The 14227-nt window shown below is 46.2% G+C and overlaps 1 protein-coding gene across 2 annotated transcripts in view; it reads right to left on the reverse strand.

Annotated features, from left to right (window-relative positions):
* The window catches only part of FBH1 (F-box DNA helicase 1), a 925111-nt gene that overhangs the window by 825139 nt on the left and 85745 nt on the right, over positions 1 to 14227 (reverse strand). For both annotated transcript variants that reach the window (XM_069229276.1, XM_069229275.1), the window contains one exon: positions 7439 to 7574. In XM_069229276.1, the coding sequence (XP_069085377.1) occupies positions 7439 to 7574 (136 nt within the window). The remainder of the gene's footprint in view (positions 1 to 7438; positions 7575 to 14227) is intronic.

Consider the following 14227-nt stretch of genomic DNA (forward strand, 5'->3'; position numbering starts at 1 on the left):
TCCGTGTCTTTCTTTAGCTTTTCTATAGCTGTATCCACCTCCGGCCCAAACAACTGTTGTCCATTAAAAGGCATATTATGCACAGCCGGCTGGATCTCTGGCTTAAATCCGGAGGTGCGTAGCCATGCGTGTCTCCGAATAGTGACCGCAGTGTTTATTGTTCTGGCGGCTGTGTCCGCTGCGTCCATAGCCGATCGTAACTGGTTGTTGGGAGATACTTTGGCCCTCCTCCACCACTTGTTGTGCACGCTTTTGAAACTCTTTGGGAAGATGTTCAATGAAATGCTGCATTTCGTCCCAACGAGCCCTGTCATATCTTGCCAATACAGCCTGTGAATTGGCAATGCGCCATTGATTGGCTGCCTGTGCTGCAACCCTTTTCCCTGCTGCATCAGACTTTAGACTTTCTTTGTCGGGTGGTGGTGCATCTCCAGAAGTCTGTGAGTTTGCCCTTTTCCTGGCTGCCCCTACTACCAGCGAGTCAGGTGTTAGTTGTTGCGTGATGTACACAGGGTCCGTAGGGGGAGGTTTGTACTTCTTCTCCACCCTACGTGTAATGGCTCTGCCTTTGACGGGGTCTTGAAACACCTGTTTCGCGTGTTTTAACATGCCTGGTAACATCAGAAGACTCTGGTATTGGCTATGTGTTGATGACAGGGTATTGAATAAAAAGTCATTCTCTATAGGTTCTGCATGCAGTGCTACATTGTGAAAAGTAGCTGCTCTGGACACCACCTGCATGTAAGCAGTACTGTCTTCTGGTGGTGATGGTCTTGCCGGGTAGCAATCCGGACTATTGTCAGATACTGGTGGATCATATAGATCCCATGCATCTGGGTCATCCTGGCTCATCCCTGTGTGCATTGGTGATTGCATCATTGGGGGTGTTGCAATTGGTGACAGTTGCGGTGAGTGCTGTGGCGATGGCTGTGGCGAAAAACGTGGTGGAGTTTTTTCTTTAGCCACTTTTTGCTTTTGGCTGTTTTTCTGTTTCTTGGAAAGCGAGTTTCCGTTTCATTTTAATTGGGGGAAGAGTTCTTATTTTCCCTGTGTCCTTCTGAATATGGAGCCTTCTTTGTGTATAGTCTGGCTCTCCCATCTCTACTTCTTGTCCAAATTTATGGCCTTGTAGCTGTGATGCAAGGCCTTGTTCTTCGGAATAGGAGCTCTGTTTCGGCTCCGAGGCTGGGTGTTTCAGCACCAAAACCTTTTCAGCAGTCTTTTTCGGCTCCGAAGCCACCTTTTTCGGTTTTGGGGTGCCGATATCTCGGTGTCGAGTTTGGTCGGAGCCAGTATCTCGGTGCCGAGTATACTCTGTGCCGGTATCTCGACCGGAGTCGGATGTCTTCGACACGTGTGTGCCCTTTTTCGGTGCCAATGGTTGGTCACCGTGCTTACGGGTTAAGCCATGGCCTGCCGGCGGTGGCGTCCCTTGGGCTTTTGTTATTTTGGTGCGAGTTTTGGCCGGGGCAGTTTTACTCACGGTTTGTTGCCTCGCCGGCTGCTCACTTTCGGCCTCGTCCGAGTCCGAATCAGGAATGGAGAAAGTCCCCTCTTCTTCGACGTTGTGGTGTCTTGCCGGCGTCGACGCCATTTGAAGCCTTCGAGTTCTCCGGTCCCGTAGCGTCTTCTTCGACCGAAATGCCTGACAGGCCTCGCAGGTATCCTCTTTGTGTTCGGGGGACAAACACAAATTACAGACCAAATGCTGGTCTGTATAAGGATACTTATTGTGGCATTCGGGGCAGAAGCGGAATGGGGTCCGTTCCATGAGCCCTGAAGATACACGCGGTCGGGCCGACCAGGCCCCGCCGGGGAATGGAAGCCCCGAAGGGCTACCGGAGCTCTTCTTTTCTTCGGTGTCGATCTGCTATTACTAACCCGATACCGAACGCTAACAATACCGTCAAATTTTCCAAGATTTAACTAACTTTCCGAACCGAAACATGGAGCGAAGAGGAACACGTCCGAACCCGATGGCGGAAAGAAAACAATGGAAAGAAAACAATCTAAGATGGAGTCGACGCCCATGTGCAATGGAGCCGAAAGGGGAGGAGTCCCTCGATCTCGTGACTCGAAAAGACTTCTTCGAAGAAAAACAACTTGTAACACTCCGAGCCCAACACTAGATGGCAGGATAATGCACAGCATGTGTATCTGCAGCTACACATGCCATCGAATATATAAATATATATATATATATATATATATATATATATATATATATATATATATATGGAAAATGTCACTTACCAAGTGTACATCTGTTCGTGGCATGTAGTGCTGCAGTTTCACATGCTGTACATAGATCGCCATCTAGTGTTAAGCTCGGAATGTTACAGGTTGTTTTTCTTTGAAGACGTCTTTTTTTCGAGTCATAGGATCGAGTGACTCCTCCTTTCGGTGATAGTGCACATGGGCATCAACTCAATTGTTAGCTTGTTTTCCGCAGAAGGGTATAGGAAGGAGTGATAGAGTGAAAGAATGTAAATGTACAACTATATGTAATAAGTAAATAAGATGTTGATGGAAATATAAATATATATACATATGTACAAATAAGAACTGCAACGACTACAGGCTTCCAGGGAGGAGGTAGGAAGCATGTGAATCTGCAGCACTACATGCCACGAACAGATGTACACTGGGTAAGTGACATTTTCCGTTCGGTGGCATGTGTAGCTGCAGATACACGTGCTGTGCATAGACTACAAAGCAGTAATCTCCCCAAAAAGTGGTGGTTTAGCCTCTAGGAGTTGAAGTTGTCTGAAATAATGTTCTTAATACAGCCTGTCCTACTGTGGCTTGTTGTGTTGCTAACACGTCTACACAGTAATGCTTAGTAAATGTATGAGGCGAAGACCAAGTGGCTGCCTCACAAATTTCTGTCATTGGTATATTCCCAAGAAAAGCCATTGTGGCACCTTTCTTTCTAGTGGAATGTGCTCTTGGTGTAATAGGTAATTCTCTTTTTGCTTTATTGTAGCAAGTGTGAATGCATTTAACTATCCATCTGGCAATGCCTTGTTTGGATATAGGGTTACCTGCATGAGGTTTTCGGAAAGCTACAATTGTTTTGTTTTACGAAATTGTTTCGTTCTCTCAATGTAATACATTAGTACTCTTTTTATGTCTAATGTATGCAAGGCCCTTTCAGCTACTGAGTCTGGTTGTGGAAAGAAGACTGGGAGTTTCACAGTTTGGTTTAGATGGAATGGTGCTATGACCTTTGGTAAACATTTTGGATTTGTACGGAGAACCACTTTATGTTTATGTATTTGTATAAAGGGTTCTTGAATAGTAAATGCTTGTATTTCACTCATTCTTCTAAGTGATGTGATAGCTATTAGAAAGGCTACTTTCCAAGTCAGATATTGGATTTGACAAGAACGCATGGGTTTGAATGGTGGGCCCATGAGTCGTGTTAATACAATATTAAGTTTCCACGAAGGTACTGGTGGTGTCCTTGGGGGTATGATTCTTTTTAGTCCCTCCATACATGCTTTAATGACTGGGATTCTAAAAAGTGATGTTGTATGTGTAATTTGCAGAGAGCCAGATATTGCAGTGAGATGGATTTTAATGGAGGAGAATGCTAGATTAGACTTTTGTAAGTGTAATAAATAGGTTACAATGTCCTTTGTTTCTATGACGTATTGTGTATGAAATTGACAATGTTGTTAAGCGTTTGCTTTTATTAGCCAGTCGTCCAAATATGGGAATACGTGCATGTGCTGTCTTCTTATGTGAGCGGCTACTACTGCTAGGTATTTCGTGAATACTCTGGGGGCTGTTGTTATTCCGAACGGTAGCACTTTGAATTGATAGTGTTTGCCTTGCATTACAAACCTTAGGTATTTTCTGTGAGAAGGATGGATGGGTATGTGGAAATACGCATCCTTGAGATCCAATGTTGTCATGTATTCCTCCTTTTTTAGTAAGGGATCTACGTCTTGAAGTGTTACCATGTGGAAATGATCTGATTTGATGAAGAGATTTAAGATAGGTCTTAACATTTAGTCCTTTTTTGGAATTAGGAAATATAGTGAGTAGACACCTGTTCCTTTTTGGTGATTGGGTACAAGCTCTATTGCCTATTTTTGTAGCAATGCTTGGACCTCTATTTGTAATAGGTCTAAGTGTTGCTGAGACAGTCTGTGCGTTTTGGGTGCCACATCTGGAGGGAATGTTGTGAATTCTATGCACTAACCATGTTGGATAATTGATAGGACCCATGTGTCTGTGGTAATGTGTCCAGTTTTGGTAGTATGTGGTTAGCCTTCCCCCTACTGGTGACAAGTGTTGGGGTGTTGTGACATTGAAGTCACTGCTTGGTCTGACTTGGTTTGGGTGGTTGGAATTTTCCCCTTCCTTTTGGGAATTGTCCTCTATACGAACCACAAAACCCTCCCCTTTGGTATTGTGATTGATAGGTGGGTCTGGTTTGAGAGGTGGAAGGTTCAGATGTTTGTTGCCAAAACCCCCTCTGAATTGTGGTTTCCTAAATGTGCCTCTGACTTGTGGGTAATAGAGCGCACCCATGGCTTTGGCCGTGTCCGTGTCTTTTTTAATTTTTTCAATGGCTGTATCGACTTTCTGCCCAAACAACTGTTGTTGATTAAACGGCATATTTAACACCGCTTGTTGAATCTCTGGTTTGAATCCAGAACTTCGCAGCCATGCATGTCTGCGAATGGTTACAGCAGTGTTGACAGTCCGTGCTGCCGTGTCTGCCGAGTCTAGTGCGGACCTTATCTGGTTGTTAGATATGGCCTGTCTTTCTTCCACTACTTGCTGGGCACGTTTTTGGTGTTCCTTGGCCAAGTGCTGTATGATGTCTTGCATCTCGTCCCAGTGTGCCCTATCGTAGCGTGCAAGTAGGGCTTGTGAATTCGCAATTCGCCATTGATTGGCTGCTTGTGATGCCACTCGCTTGCCTGCAGCGTCGAATTTCCGACTTTCTTTGTCAGGTGGTGGAGCATCTCCTGGTGATTGAGAGTTTGCTCTTTTCCTTGCTGCCCCTACAACCACTGAGTCCGGTGTGAGCTGCTGTGTTATGAACACTGGATCTGTTGGGGGTGGTTTGTACTTTTTTTCAACTCTAGGCGTTATAGCTCTTCCCTTTACAGGCTCCTGGAAGACCTGTTGAGCATGCTTGAGCATGCCCGGGAGCATTGGCAAATTTTGATAGGATGCGTGGGTTGATGCCAGAGTGTTAAAAAAGGAGGTCATCCTCCACTGGCTCAGTGTGCATTGCTACGTTGTGGAACGTAGCTGCCCTGGATAGTACCTGCGTGTATGCAGTACTGTCTTCTGGTGGTGACGGCTTGGTTGGGTAACATTCTGGGCTGTTATCCGATACTGGTGGATCATATAAATCCCTTGCATCAGCATCATCCTGGGTCATCCCAGTATGTGTGGGTGACTGCATTATAGGTGTTCCCACTGGTGACAACTGTGGTGAGTGCAGTGGGGATGGCTGTGGTGAGACCATTGGTGGTGGTGATTTGTCTCTGACCACTTTGGCCTTTGGTTGCATTTCTGTTTCCTGAAATGCAAGCTTCCTTTTCGATTTGAGTGGAGGTAAAATCTGATTCTTGCCAGTCTCTTTTTGGATATGTAACCTCTCTTGTGTATGGTCAGGTTCTTCCATACCTAACTCTTGCTCAAATCGATGTCTTTCCTTGAGTTGCATGGAAAGTCCTTGCTCTTCTGTATAAGAGCTTCTTTTCGGCTCCGAGGCCGCTTTTTTCGGTACCGAAGTTTCTGCTGTTATAGTCTTTTTCGGTTCCGATTAAATTTTTGGGGTTTTGTCGATTCGATCACTCGGTGTCGAAATCGTTCGGTGCCGGATTCTCGACCGGAGTTGGAAGTCTTCGGCAACTCCTTGGCCTTTTTCGGTGCCGATGTTTGGTCACCTTCCTTTCGGTGGGTTGAGCCACGGCCTGCTGGCGGTGGCATTCCCATGGCCTTAAGTGTTTTTGTATCACCCCGAGTTTGGGTCGGGCCAGGTTTACTCACGATTTGTTGCACCGTCGAGGGTCGTTCACTTTCAGATTCATCCGAGACCGTCTCTTGGATGGAGATACTTTCCTCCTCTTCGACTGCGAGCTGTTCTTTCGGTTTCGACGCCATTTGCAGTCTTCTTGCGCGTCGATCTTTTAAGGTCTTTTTCTATCAAAATGCTCGGGAAGCTTCACAAGTATCCTCTCTGTGTTCGGGTGACAAACACAGATTACAGACCCGGTGCTGGTCTGTATAAGGATACTTTGCGTGACACTTAGGACAGAAACGGAAGGGGGTCCGGTCCATTAGTCTGGGACGACGGAGGTGGTCTGGCCGACCAGGCCTCGGTGAAGAGTGGAAGCCCCGAAGGGCCGCCGAAGCGGTCTTAATGTCGGTGCTGATACACTAAAACTAACCCGGTACCAAGCGATAACAATACCGTCGAATTTTCGATACTTTACCTAACTTTCCCGATTCGAAATACGGAGCGAAGAGGAACACGTCCGAACTTGATGGCGGAAAGAAAACAATCTAAGATGGTGTCGACGCCCATGCGCAATGGAGCCGAAAGGGAGGAGTCACTCGGTCCCGTGACTGGAAAAGACTTCTTCGAAGAAAAACAACTTGTAACACTTTGAGCCCAACACTAGATGGCAGGATAATGCACAGCATGTGTATCTGCAGCTACACATGCCACCGAACATATATATATATATATATATATATATATATATATATACACACACACATACATACACACACACATTTGTGATCAGGGTGGTTCAGAGCAAGTCAGGTTTATGACTGATTGAATGCAATCAATTAAACCATGTCCACAACATATCATACTTCTAATCAGTCGCAGCAGAACAACCATCATTATACCAACATTAGATACGCCCAGAAAAGCAAGTTTATTCAAGTTCAGAGCCTTGCATAGCAGATGAATGTAATGGGACCTGACCTGATCAGGTCAAATATGTAATTGGAGTATGACCCAACAAAGAAAAAAAGGAGCCAATATTATCAGGCTATTCCACATACAACACATTTATGTGAAATACATATAGGTAGATAACACACACGTATACAGATCTATAAGTACGATTTCTGGGTAGCAATGAAATAAGTATTATTCCATTTAAAGCTAGGAATTTGTGCTTGAAACAAAACTGAATTACTAAGTTAATTTTCTGCATATGCCTTTAAGGAGAATCCTTGACCACAGCACTACACAGAAAAATCCTCTTGAAAATATTCTAATCTATGTAGACTAAAGCCAATCTCCCAATGTAACAGAAAGTGACATTAAGTTACTTGATCTATCAGCAAAACAAAACTAGACTAACTTTCAACCCCAGCTTTCCAGAACGCCAACTGAGATGCAACAAAGATACTTTCAGTTGAAAATGTGTGCTATTACTTCACGTACCCCTAACGGAGTGATCATGTCAGGAAGCATCTTAGACATGCAAGCTTCTGCCTTGAAATACAGATGATGATTCTTCAAACAGGTCAGAACTGCTTCAGGATTCATTCTTCTGAGGCACTTAATGCTGGAAATACATCTATAGAAGACACAAAGAAACATATGTTACAGCTTCTTTCAGATTTTAAGTCTGGGTGTTGACAGCAGAGCTGTTAAGGAATATGTTACTTACCATGTAAGCATTTGGTCGTGCCTTGTAGTACTGTAGTTACTCCTGCCATCTAGTGTTGGGTTTGGATGTGTGCAAGTTGTGATTCTTTAAAGAAGTCTTTTGAGTCATGGGTGTAGGAAGCTGGGTTCTGGTTGCAGTAGCCACCCCCACCACTTTTTGCTGGTTTTTGATGCAACTCTGACGTAAGTGGACTGGGTTCCTGCTACCCTGATTCCAGTGATGCATTTATTAATACATGTACCCAGAAGCCAGCTCAGAGGTGCCCCCTGAAAACTTACCAACTGTTGGTGTGATGACTGACTAGTTCTAGCCAGACTGCCACAAACAGACAGGTTCCTGAACCCCCAAGGGTGAGAGCCTTTGCTCTCGGGCGGTCAGGAGCAAAGCATGCTCTGGGAGGGGTGTTACACACCCATCCCAACAGGATGGCATGTAAATCTGCATTCCAAGGCAGTGGGCTTCAAAGGAGCCCACCGCTTTTGGAATGCAGATCTGGCTTCTCTCAGAGATGCTGACTTCCTGCCCAAGGGCCCTTTGGCAACTGGACAGACAGGAAAATGAGCTATGTAGGAGGCATGTTGCACTCACAGGCTGGACACACCTCTAGGGTTGACCAGCCAGAAGTTAACACAGCCTCAGAAACTACACCATCCTGTGTGTGTGGTGCAATTAGGAATTCTAGGACAGTGTGGTGCCCACTCCCTAAAGGAAGTAGTCATCTAGGGGGCACAGTGACCCCAGAGGTAAGTAGCCCATCGGCTACTACCCCTCACTCCCCTTGATGCCCCCCAAATTGAGTATTACCAGGAAATCAGATCTTCGATGGACACAAAAGAAAGAGTGGACAAAGAAGCCTACTTACCCGAGAACAGAGGAGCAAAACAGACTTGGCGCCAACTCTGCCAGCCTGTCTGCTGCACCCAACACTTGAGGAGCAAGTGGCCTGTTCTGTCACTGTACAGCTTCCAAAGCGGTGAGTTGCCATTGCTTCACCAAATCACCAAGAAGAACTCCCTTGGATCAGAAGAGCTGCTTCACTGCATCTGCAGGCAAACAAAGAATAACTGTCATGGCCCGCCCAGGACTGCCAAACCCAAGGCCGTACAGCGCCACTGCACCCAAGTATCCTAGCCCGAGCTGAAGTGAGCCAACGGTGTCAGTGGGGTTTCCAGGCCCTCCAGAGACAAAGCACACCTTGAGGTTGCCCACTGTGGACTTCCTGACGCCATCCGCAGCCTCCCTCTGCAGACTCCCCCTCTACCGCGACAACCTCCAGAGAAAGAAACCCGACGGTCCACTCTGGACCCAGACATCCCAAACCGAGGAGAAGAGGACCACTGGTGTCCCAAGATCCCTAAGACTTGTGAGATCTGAGTCCACATGTTGGTTCAGTCAGACTGGACTCCCAAGCCCATGCTTGCAGCCTCTCTCTGCAGGCCCCCTCCACTGCAACCACCACCAGTGATGGAAACCAGACGGTCCAAGGCACCTCTGCATCCAGACACCCCAGAGCGAGGAGAACAGGATCACTGGTGTCCCTACATCCCGAGCATCTAAACTTGAGTCCCTTTGATGGTTCACCCAGACCCGACTCTCAGTCCCCCTCTGCAGCATCTTTGTGACTGGACTGATCCCCGTTGACTTACATGGGGCCTCCAACACTGAACTGCACCATTGTACCAGAGCCGCCAGAAGTGACATGTTGGTGTGGCTCAGGGCCCAGCCGTGTACTCACCTTAAGTACAGAAGATTGGTCCTGTAAGTTGCTCTGACGTATCTGGTTGCCATGTATGGTTGCTCTCCCATAAAGTAATGCTGCAGCTACAGAAAAATTAACTGTCTCCGTTTGCGAACTTTAAAAATTATTATCTCAAAAAGTACTCACCTGATCCCGGTGATGTTGGTATTTAAATTTATTTATAAGTATGTGTTATTTTTAAAATTGGTGTTGGATTTCTTTATTAAGCGTGTGTCTCACATATTGCCTATGTGTGTGCATTACATGCTTAGCACTACCCTCTGGTGTGCCTACCTCCTCGCCCACTCTACCACAAAAGAGCAATTGAGGTGTAATTTGTGCCTCTGTAATTCCTCTGGGGTTTGCACAGCATACCTCTTTTTGGTCCTCTATATAAAGAGCCAGCTTCCTACAATGAGGTAGAGTGACTCCTTCTCTTGGTGATAGTGCGCATGGGCATCAACTCCATTGTTATACTGCTTTGCTGCAAGCGGGTGAGAATGGAGTTTAGAGTAAGTGTAAGTAATGAGATGCCCAGGGAATATAAAGTGAAAAACTACAACAAGCACAAGTCTCCGGGGAATTTGAACTTACAGCTCTTTATGTGCTGCGAACAGATGTTTACAGGGTAGGTAACATATTCTATTCGAGGTAAGTGTGGCTGTAGATACACATGCTTTACACAGACTGCACAGCAGTCCTCCTCAGAAGCGGTGGCTAACCTGTGGGTGTTGAAGTTGTCTGAAAAAGTGTACGTAGCACCGCCTGACCAACATCGGTTTGTTGGCATAAGAAGATCTACACAATAATGTTTAGTGAATGATGTGTGATATAGGCCTTGTAGTTACTGTGCATATATGTCAGCTATTGGAATGTTTCCTAGGTAAGCCATGGACGCTACTTTCTTCCTAGTAGAGTGTGCTCCAGGAGGTGTAGATAGAGTTCCTTTAGCATCAGCAAAACATGTTTGAATACACTTAACTATTCATCTGGCTATACCCGATTTGGGTATAGGCTTTCCTTTATGGGGTGGGGAGAACATAAGGGCCCTTTAGAACACCTAATGTTTGGAGAGCCTTCTCCGAAATAGAATCTGGTTTTGGGGGAAAAAAACTTGATTGGTTGAGGTGAACATGAGAGACAATTTCAGGAAGAAATTTGGAATTGGTGCAGAGAACCATACTGTCTCTATAAAGTTGGAAGAAAGGTTCTTCCAAGGTTAAAGCCTGGAGCTCACTAACATGTTTAAGTGAGGCAACAGCAATAAAAAATGACACCTTCCAAAAGAGGTACTGAAGCGAGCACATATGCAGGGGCTCAAATTGAGGGCCCATAATTCGTGTAAGAACAATGTTAAAGTTCCATGAGGGTGCAGGTAGAATCTCTGGTGGAATAAATCTTTTGAGCTCCTCCATGAAGGCTTTAATGACTGGTATTTTGAATAAAGAGACGTGTTGTCTATATTATAATTAGGCAGTCATTGCAGCAAAATGTAATCTTATGGATGTGAATGCCAGGCACTTTTTTGTAAATAAAGCAAGTAGCAGACAATGTCTTCTTTCTACTATGGCTTTGAAAGGATCAATATGTTTTGAATGACAATAATAGACAAACCTTTCCCCTTTTGCCACGAGCATGCTCGGATGGTAGGCTTCTTTAAGAATGGTCATAAACTCAGGTGGTAGTCTGAGGTAACCAAACTCTAGAACCTCATGAGCCAGGTTGCCATGTTTAGAAAACTGAGATCTGGGTGTCTGATTTCTCCATGGTTCTGAGTGGGGACAGCCTGGTGGGGAGCTTCTTGTGGGGAAACAGAGAGAGGTCCAGTAAGGTTGTGAACTAGCGGTGATAGGCCAAAGTGGGAGCCGCTAGTATCATTGAGAGAGATGTGTGTCTGAGCTTCCCAACCAGAAACGGAAGGCAATGGAGAGAAGGAAAAGCGTAGGCAAATATCCCTGACCAACTCATCCATAGTGCTTTGCCCTTGGATAGTGGGTGTGGAAACCTGGAGGAGAAGTTTGAGCATTTTGCGAAAAGGTCTATTTGAGGGACCCCTTCCCCCATCTATGGAAGTATGGGAGGAGGAATTGTGGGTGAAGTTCCCCCTCATGGACTTTTTTGCTGCATCCTGTTGAGGAAGTCTGCAAAATCATTGTCTGTGCCAATGAGGTATTCCTCTAACACATGATTATTGTGATGTAGAGTCCATCTCCATATGGACTGTGATAAACGAGATAATTGTGGAGACAGTGTCCCACCCCCTACTTTTGTAAATAGTATATGGCAGTCATATTCGATCAGATGTAGAACTCGGCAGATGCGTTACTCAGTCACAACGGTTACAGATATCCCCTCCACCAAAATCTAAATCCCACAGAATATAATGGGATTTAGATTTTGACGGACAGGATATCAGTCGCTGTTGTGAAGGAGTAAACCATTCGCCAAGTTTCTAATCAGGTTCACTGTCTGGTCAGATTAGGTAAGGTGAGGTAGGACTGCTTTTAACGCTAGTTGTACAGCTTGAAGCTCTAGATAGTTGATGTGGAGACCCCAGTGCTTTGTGTCGCAGAGACCCTGCATTGTGAGATCCTTCAAATGTGCGCCCCAACCCGTGAGTGATGAGTCAGTTCTGACAGTAATGTGGGTGCAGGAAGCTGGCTCTTTATATAGTGGGCTAAAATGAGTTGCACTGTGCAAAGAGTCCAAGCAATTCCCAGAGGTATCACAGAGGCACAAGTGACATCCCAAATGCTCTCTTTCTGGGTAGTGTGGTCAGATAGGCATATCAGGGGGTAGTGCTAAGCATGTAAGACACACATTCATACTGTAAATGAGACATACACTCAATTAAGAAATCCAACATCAATTTATGAAAAATAGCACATACTTTTATATAAATGTAGACATCAAGATCACCAGTCAGGTGAGTACTTTTCAAGACAGGATTTTTTACAGTTTTTAAGTTGACACTTTGTCCACTTTTTGGGGTGGTAATAATGTTATCCAACGGGGAAAAAACACGTACTGCATTCAGGTACTTCATAGAGTCTTATGGGACTGTTCTCCAGAACTTAAGGTGAGTATGGAGCAGGGTCCAATGCAGCACCAACAGGTCACCTCAGAAGGCTCTGGTGCGTCCAGGTGCAGAGGTGTGTTACAGCATTAGGTGTCCTATTCATTTTAATCGGACACGGTCCAGTTGGAAAGTTGCAGCAAGTTGGGACTGGAAGGCCAGTCTGGGGGAAGCCACTGGGGGGCTCGACCTTTGAGGTCCTTGGGCACATGGGGACACTGTTGGTCCACTTCCCCGCAGGCTTTGATGCTCGGGTGAAGTGGTTTCTTTTGGTGTTGAGCCCGGTGCTGAAGTTCCTCGTGGTTGCAGGAGGGCCTGCAGTAACAGTCTGCAGGCGTGGACTTGGGGTCCAGTCGACCAAGCCAACAAGTGGGCTCAGATCTCACGAGGCTGGGAGATGCCAGGACACCCTTGGTTCTCTTCTCCTTGGCCTCGGGTGAATGGATGCCTGGGTGCCCTGAGGCATTGGGTTGCCTGCAAACAGGCTGCAGACACCGTCTCAAAGTCCACAGTGGGCGACCTTTGGGGTGGGCTAAGTCTCTGGAAGCCCTAGGGACCATGCTGATCCATTAGCCCACTTCAGCACAGGTTAGGCGGTTTGGGTGCAGTGGCGACGTCCGACATCGGGTTTTTGGTGGTCTTGGCCCTCACAGTTTTTTCTTGGGTGCCTGCGGATGCAGGGGAGCAGCTCCTATACTCCTTCTTTTTAGCGATTTGCGAACCACTGGCAGCTCTCCCAGTTTCTTGGAGGCTGCAGCGACACAGCAGAAGGACAGGTCAACTGCTCCTGAGGGTCGGGTGCAATAGGCAGGCCGGCATGGTTGGTGCCAAGTCAGTTGTGCTCCTCAGTTCTCAGGTTCAGAAGGCTTCTTGGCCACTCCTTTTGTGTCCAGCAAAGAACTAAGGATCTGGTATCAGGGGGGTTTCTAGCTACTCAATTTAGGTGGCACTAAAGGGAGTGAAGAGTAGTAGCCAATGGGCTAACTACCCTTGGGGTCACTACAACACCTAGATGACCGCTTCTGGTGGGAAGTTGGCATCACCCTGTCCAAAGGTCATAAATTCAATCACACACAAAGGTGGCAGAATTTCCTAAGTGTTGTCCACTTCGGGCTGGCCACCCTAGGAGTGTGCCTAGCCCAGAAATGCAAAAAGAACAGATGATGGACAGAATACTGAACAATCACAAGATCTAGGTTTAATCCATCATTTTTTTGCCCACCACGCCACCCCAGTTTGGACCCAGCCATATGCAAATCATTCTTGACCCTGTTCCCCCAGGGGAACAGTTGAGCCCAAAACTGCCAAGCCAGGCCCTCCCTGGACTGGAAGCAAGCTTCCTGGGAACGGTTTCAGGGTAATACTCTTCATCAGCCAGGCTAACTTGAATCCAGTGGCACATTGAGCACGGGACCCATGTCTGGGCATACCCTTCCGACTTAGGGTGACAAAAGCAAACAGAACAGATGATGGTTAGAATGTTGAACAATGCAAACATTCACCCTCAGTCACAAGGATCTGGGTTTAATCCATTGTTTTGTTGCCCACCACGCCATCCAAGTTTGGACCCAGCCATATGCAAATCAGTCTGTAAGCGTTACAGAAGTCCATCTACAAGTAAGAGCAGGGGAAGGATACCAAGTCTATACTTAATATAAAGATTTATGGTGCTTGAGGGTGTCACTTTATCCATGTTATCTGCTAAGAAAGGGGATAGATGAATAACCTAGATGGATAGATGTTTAT

Source organism: Pleurodeles waltl, chromosome 4_1 (genome assembly GCF_031143425.1).
Source record: "Pleurodeles waltl isolate 20211129_DDA chromosome 4_1, aPleWal1.hap1.20221129, whole genome shotgun sequence".
NCBI classification, from domain to species: Eukaryota; Metazoa; Chordata; class Amphibia; order Caudata; family Salamandridae; genus Pleurodeles; species Pleurodeles waltl.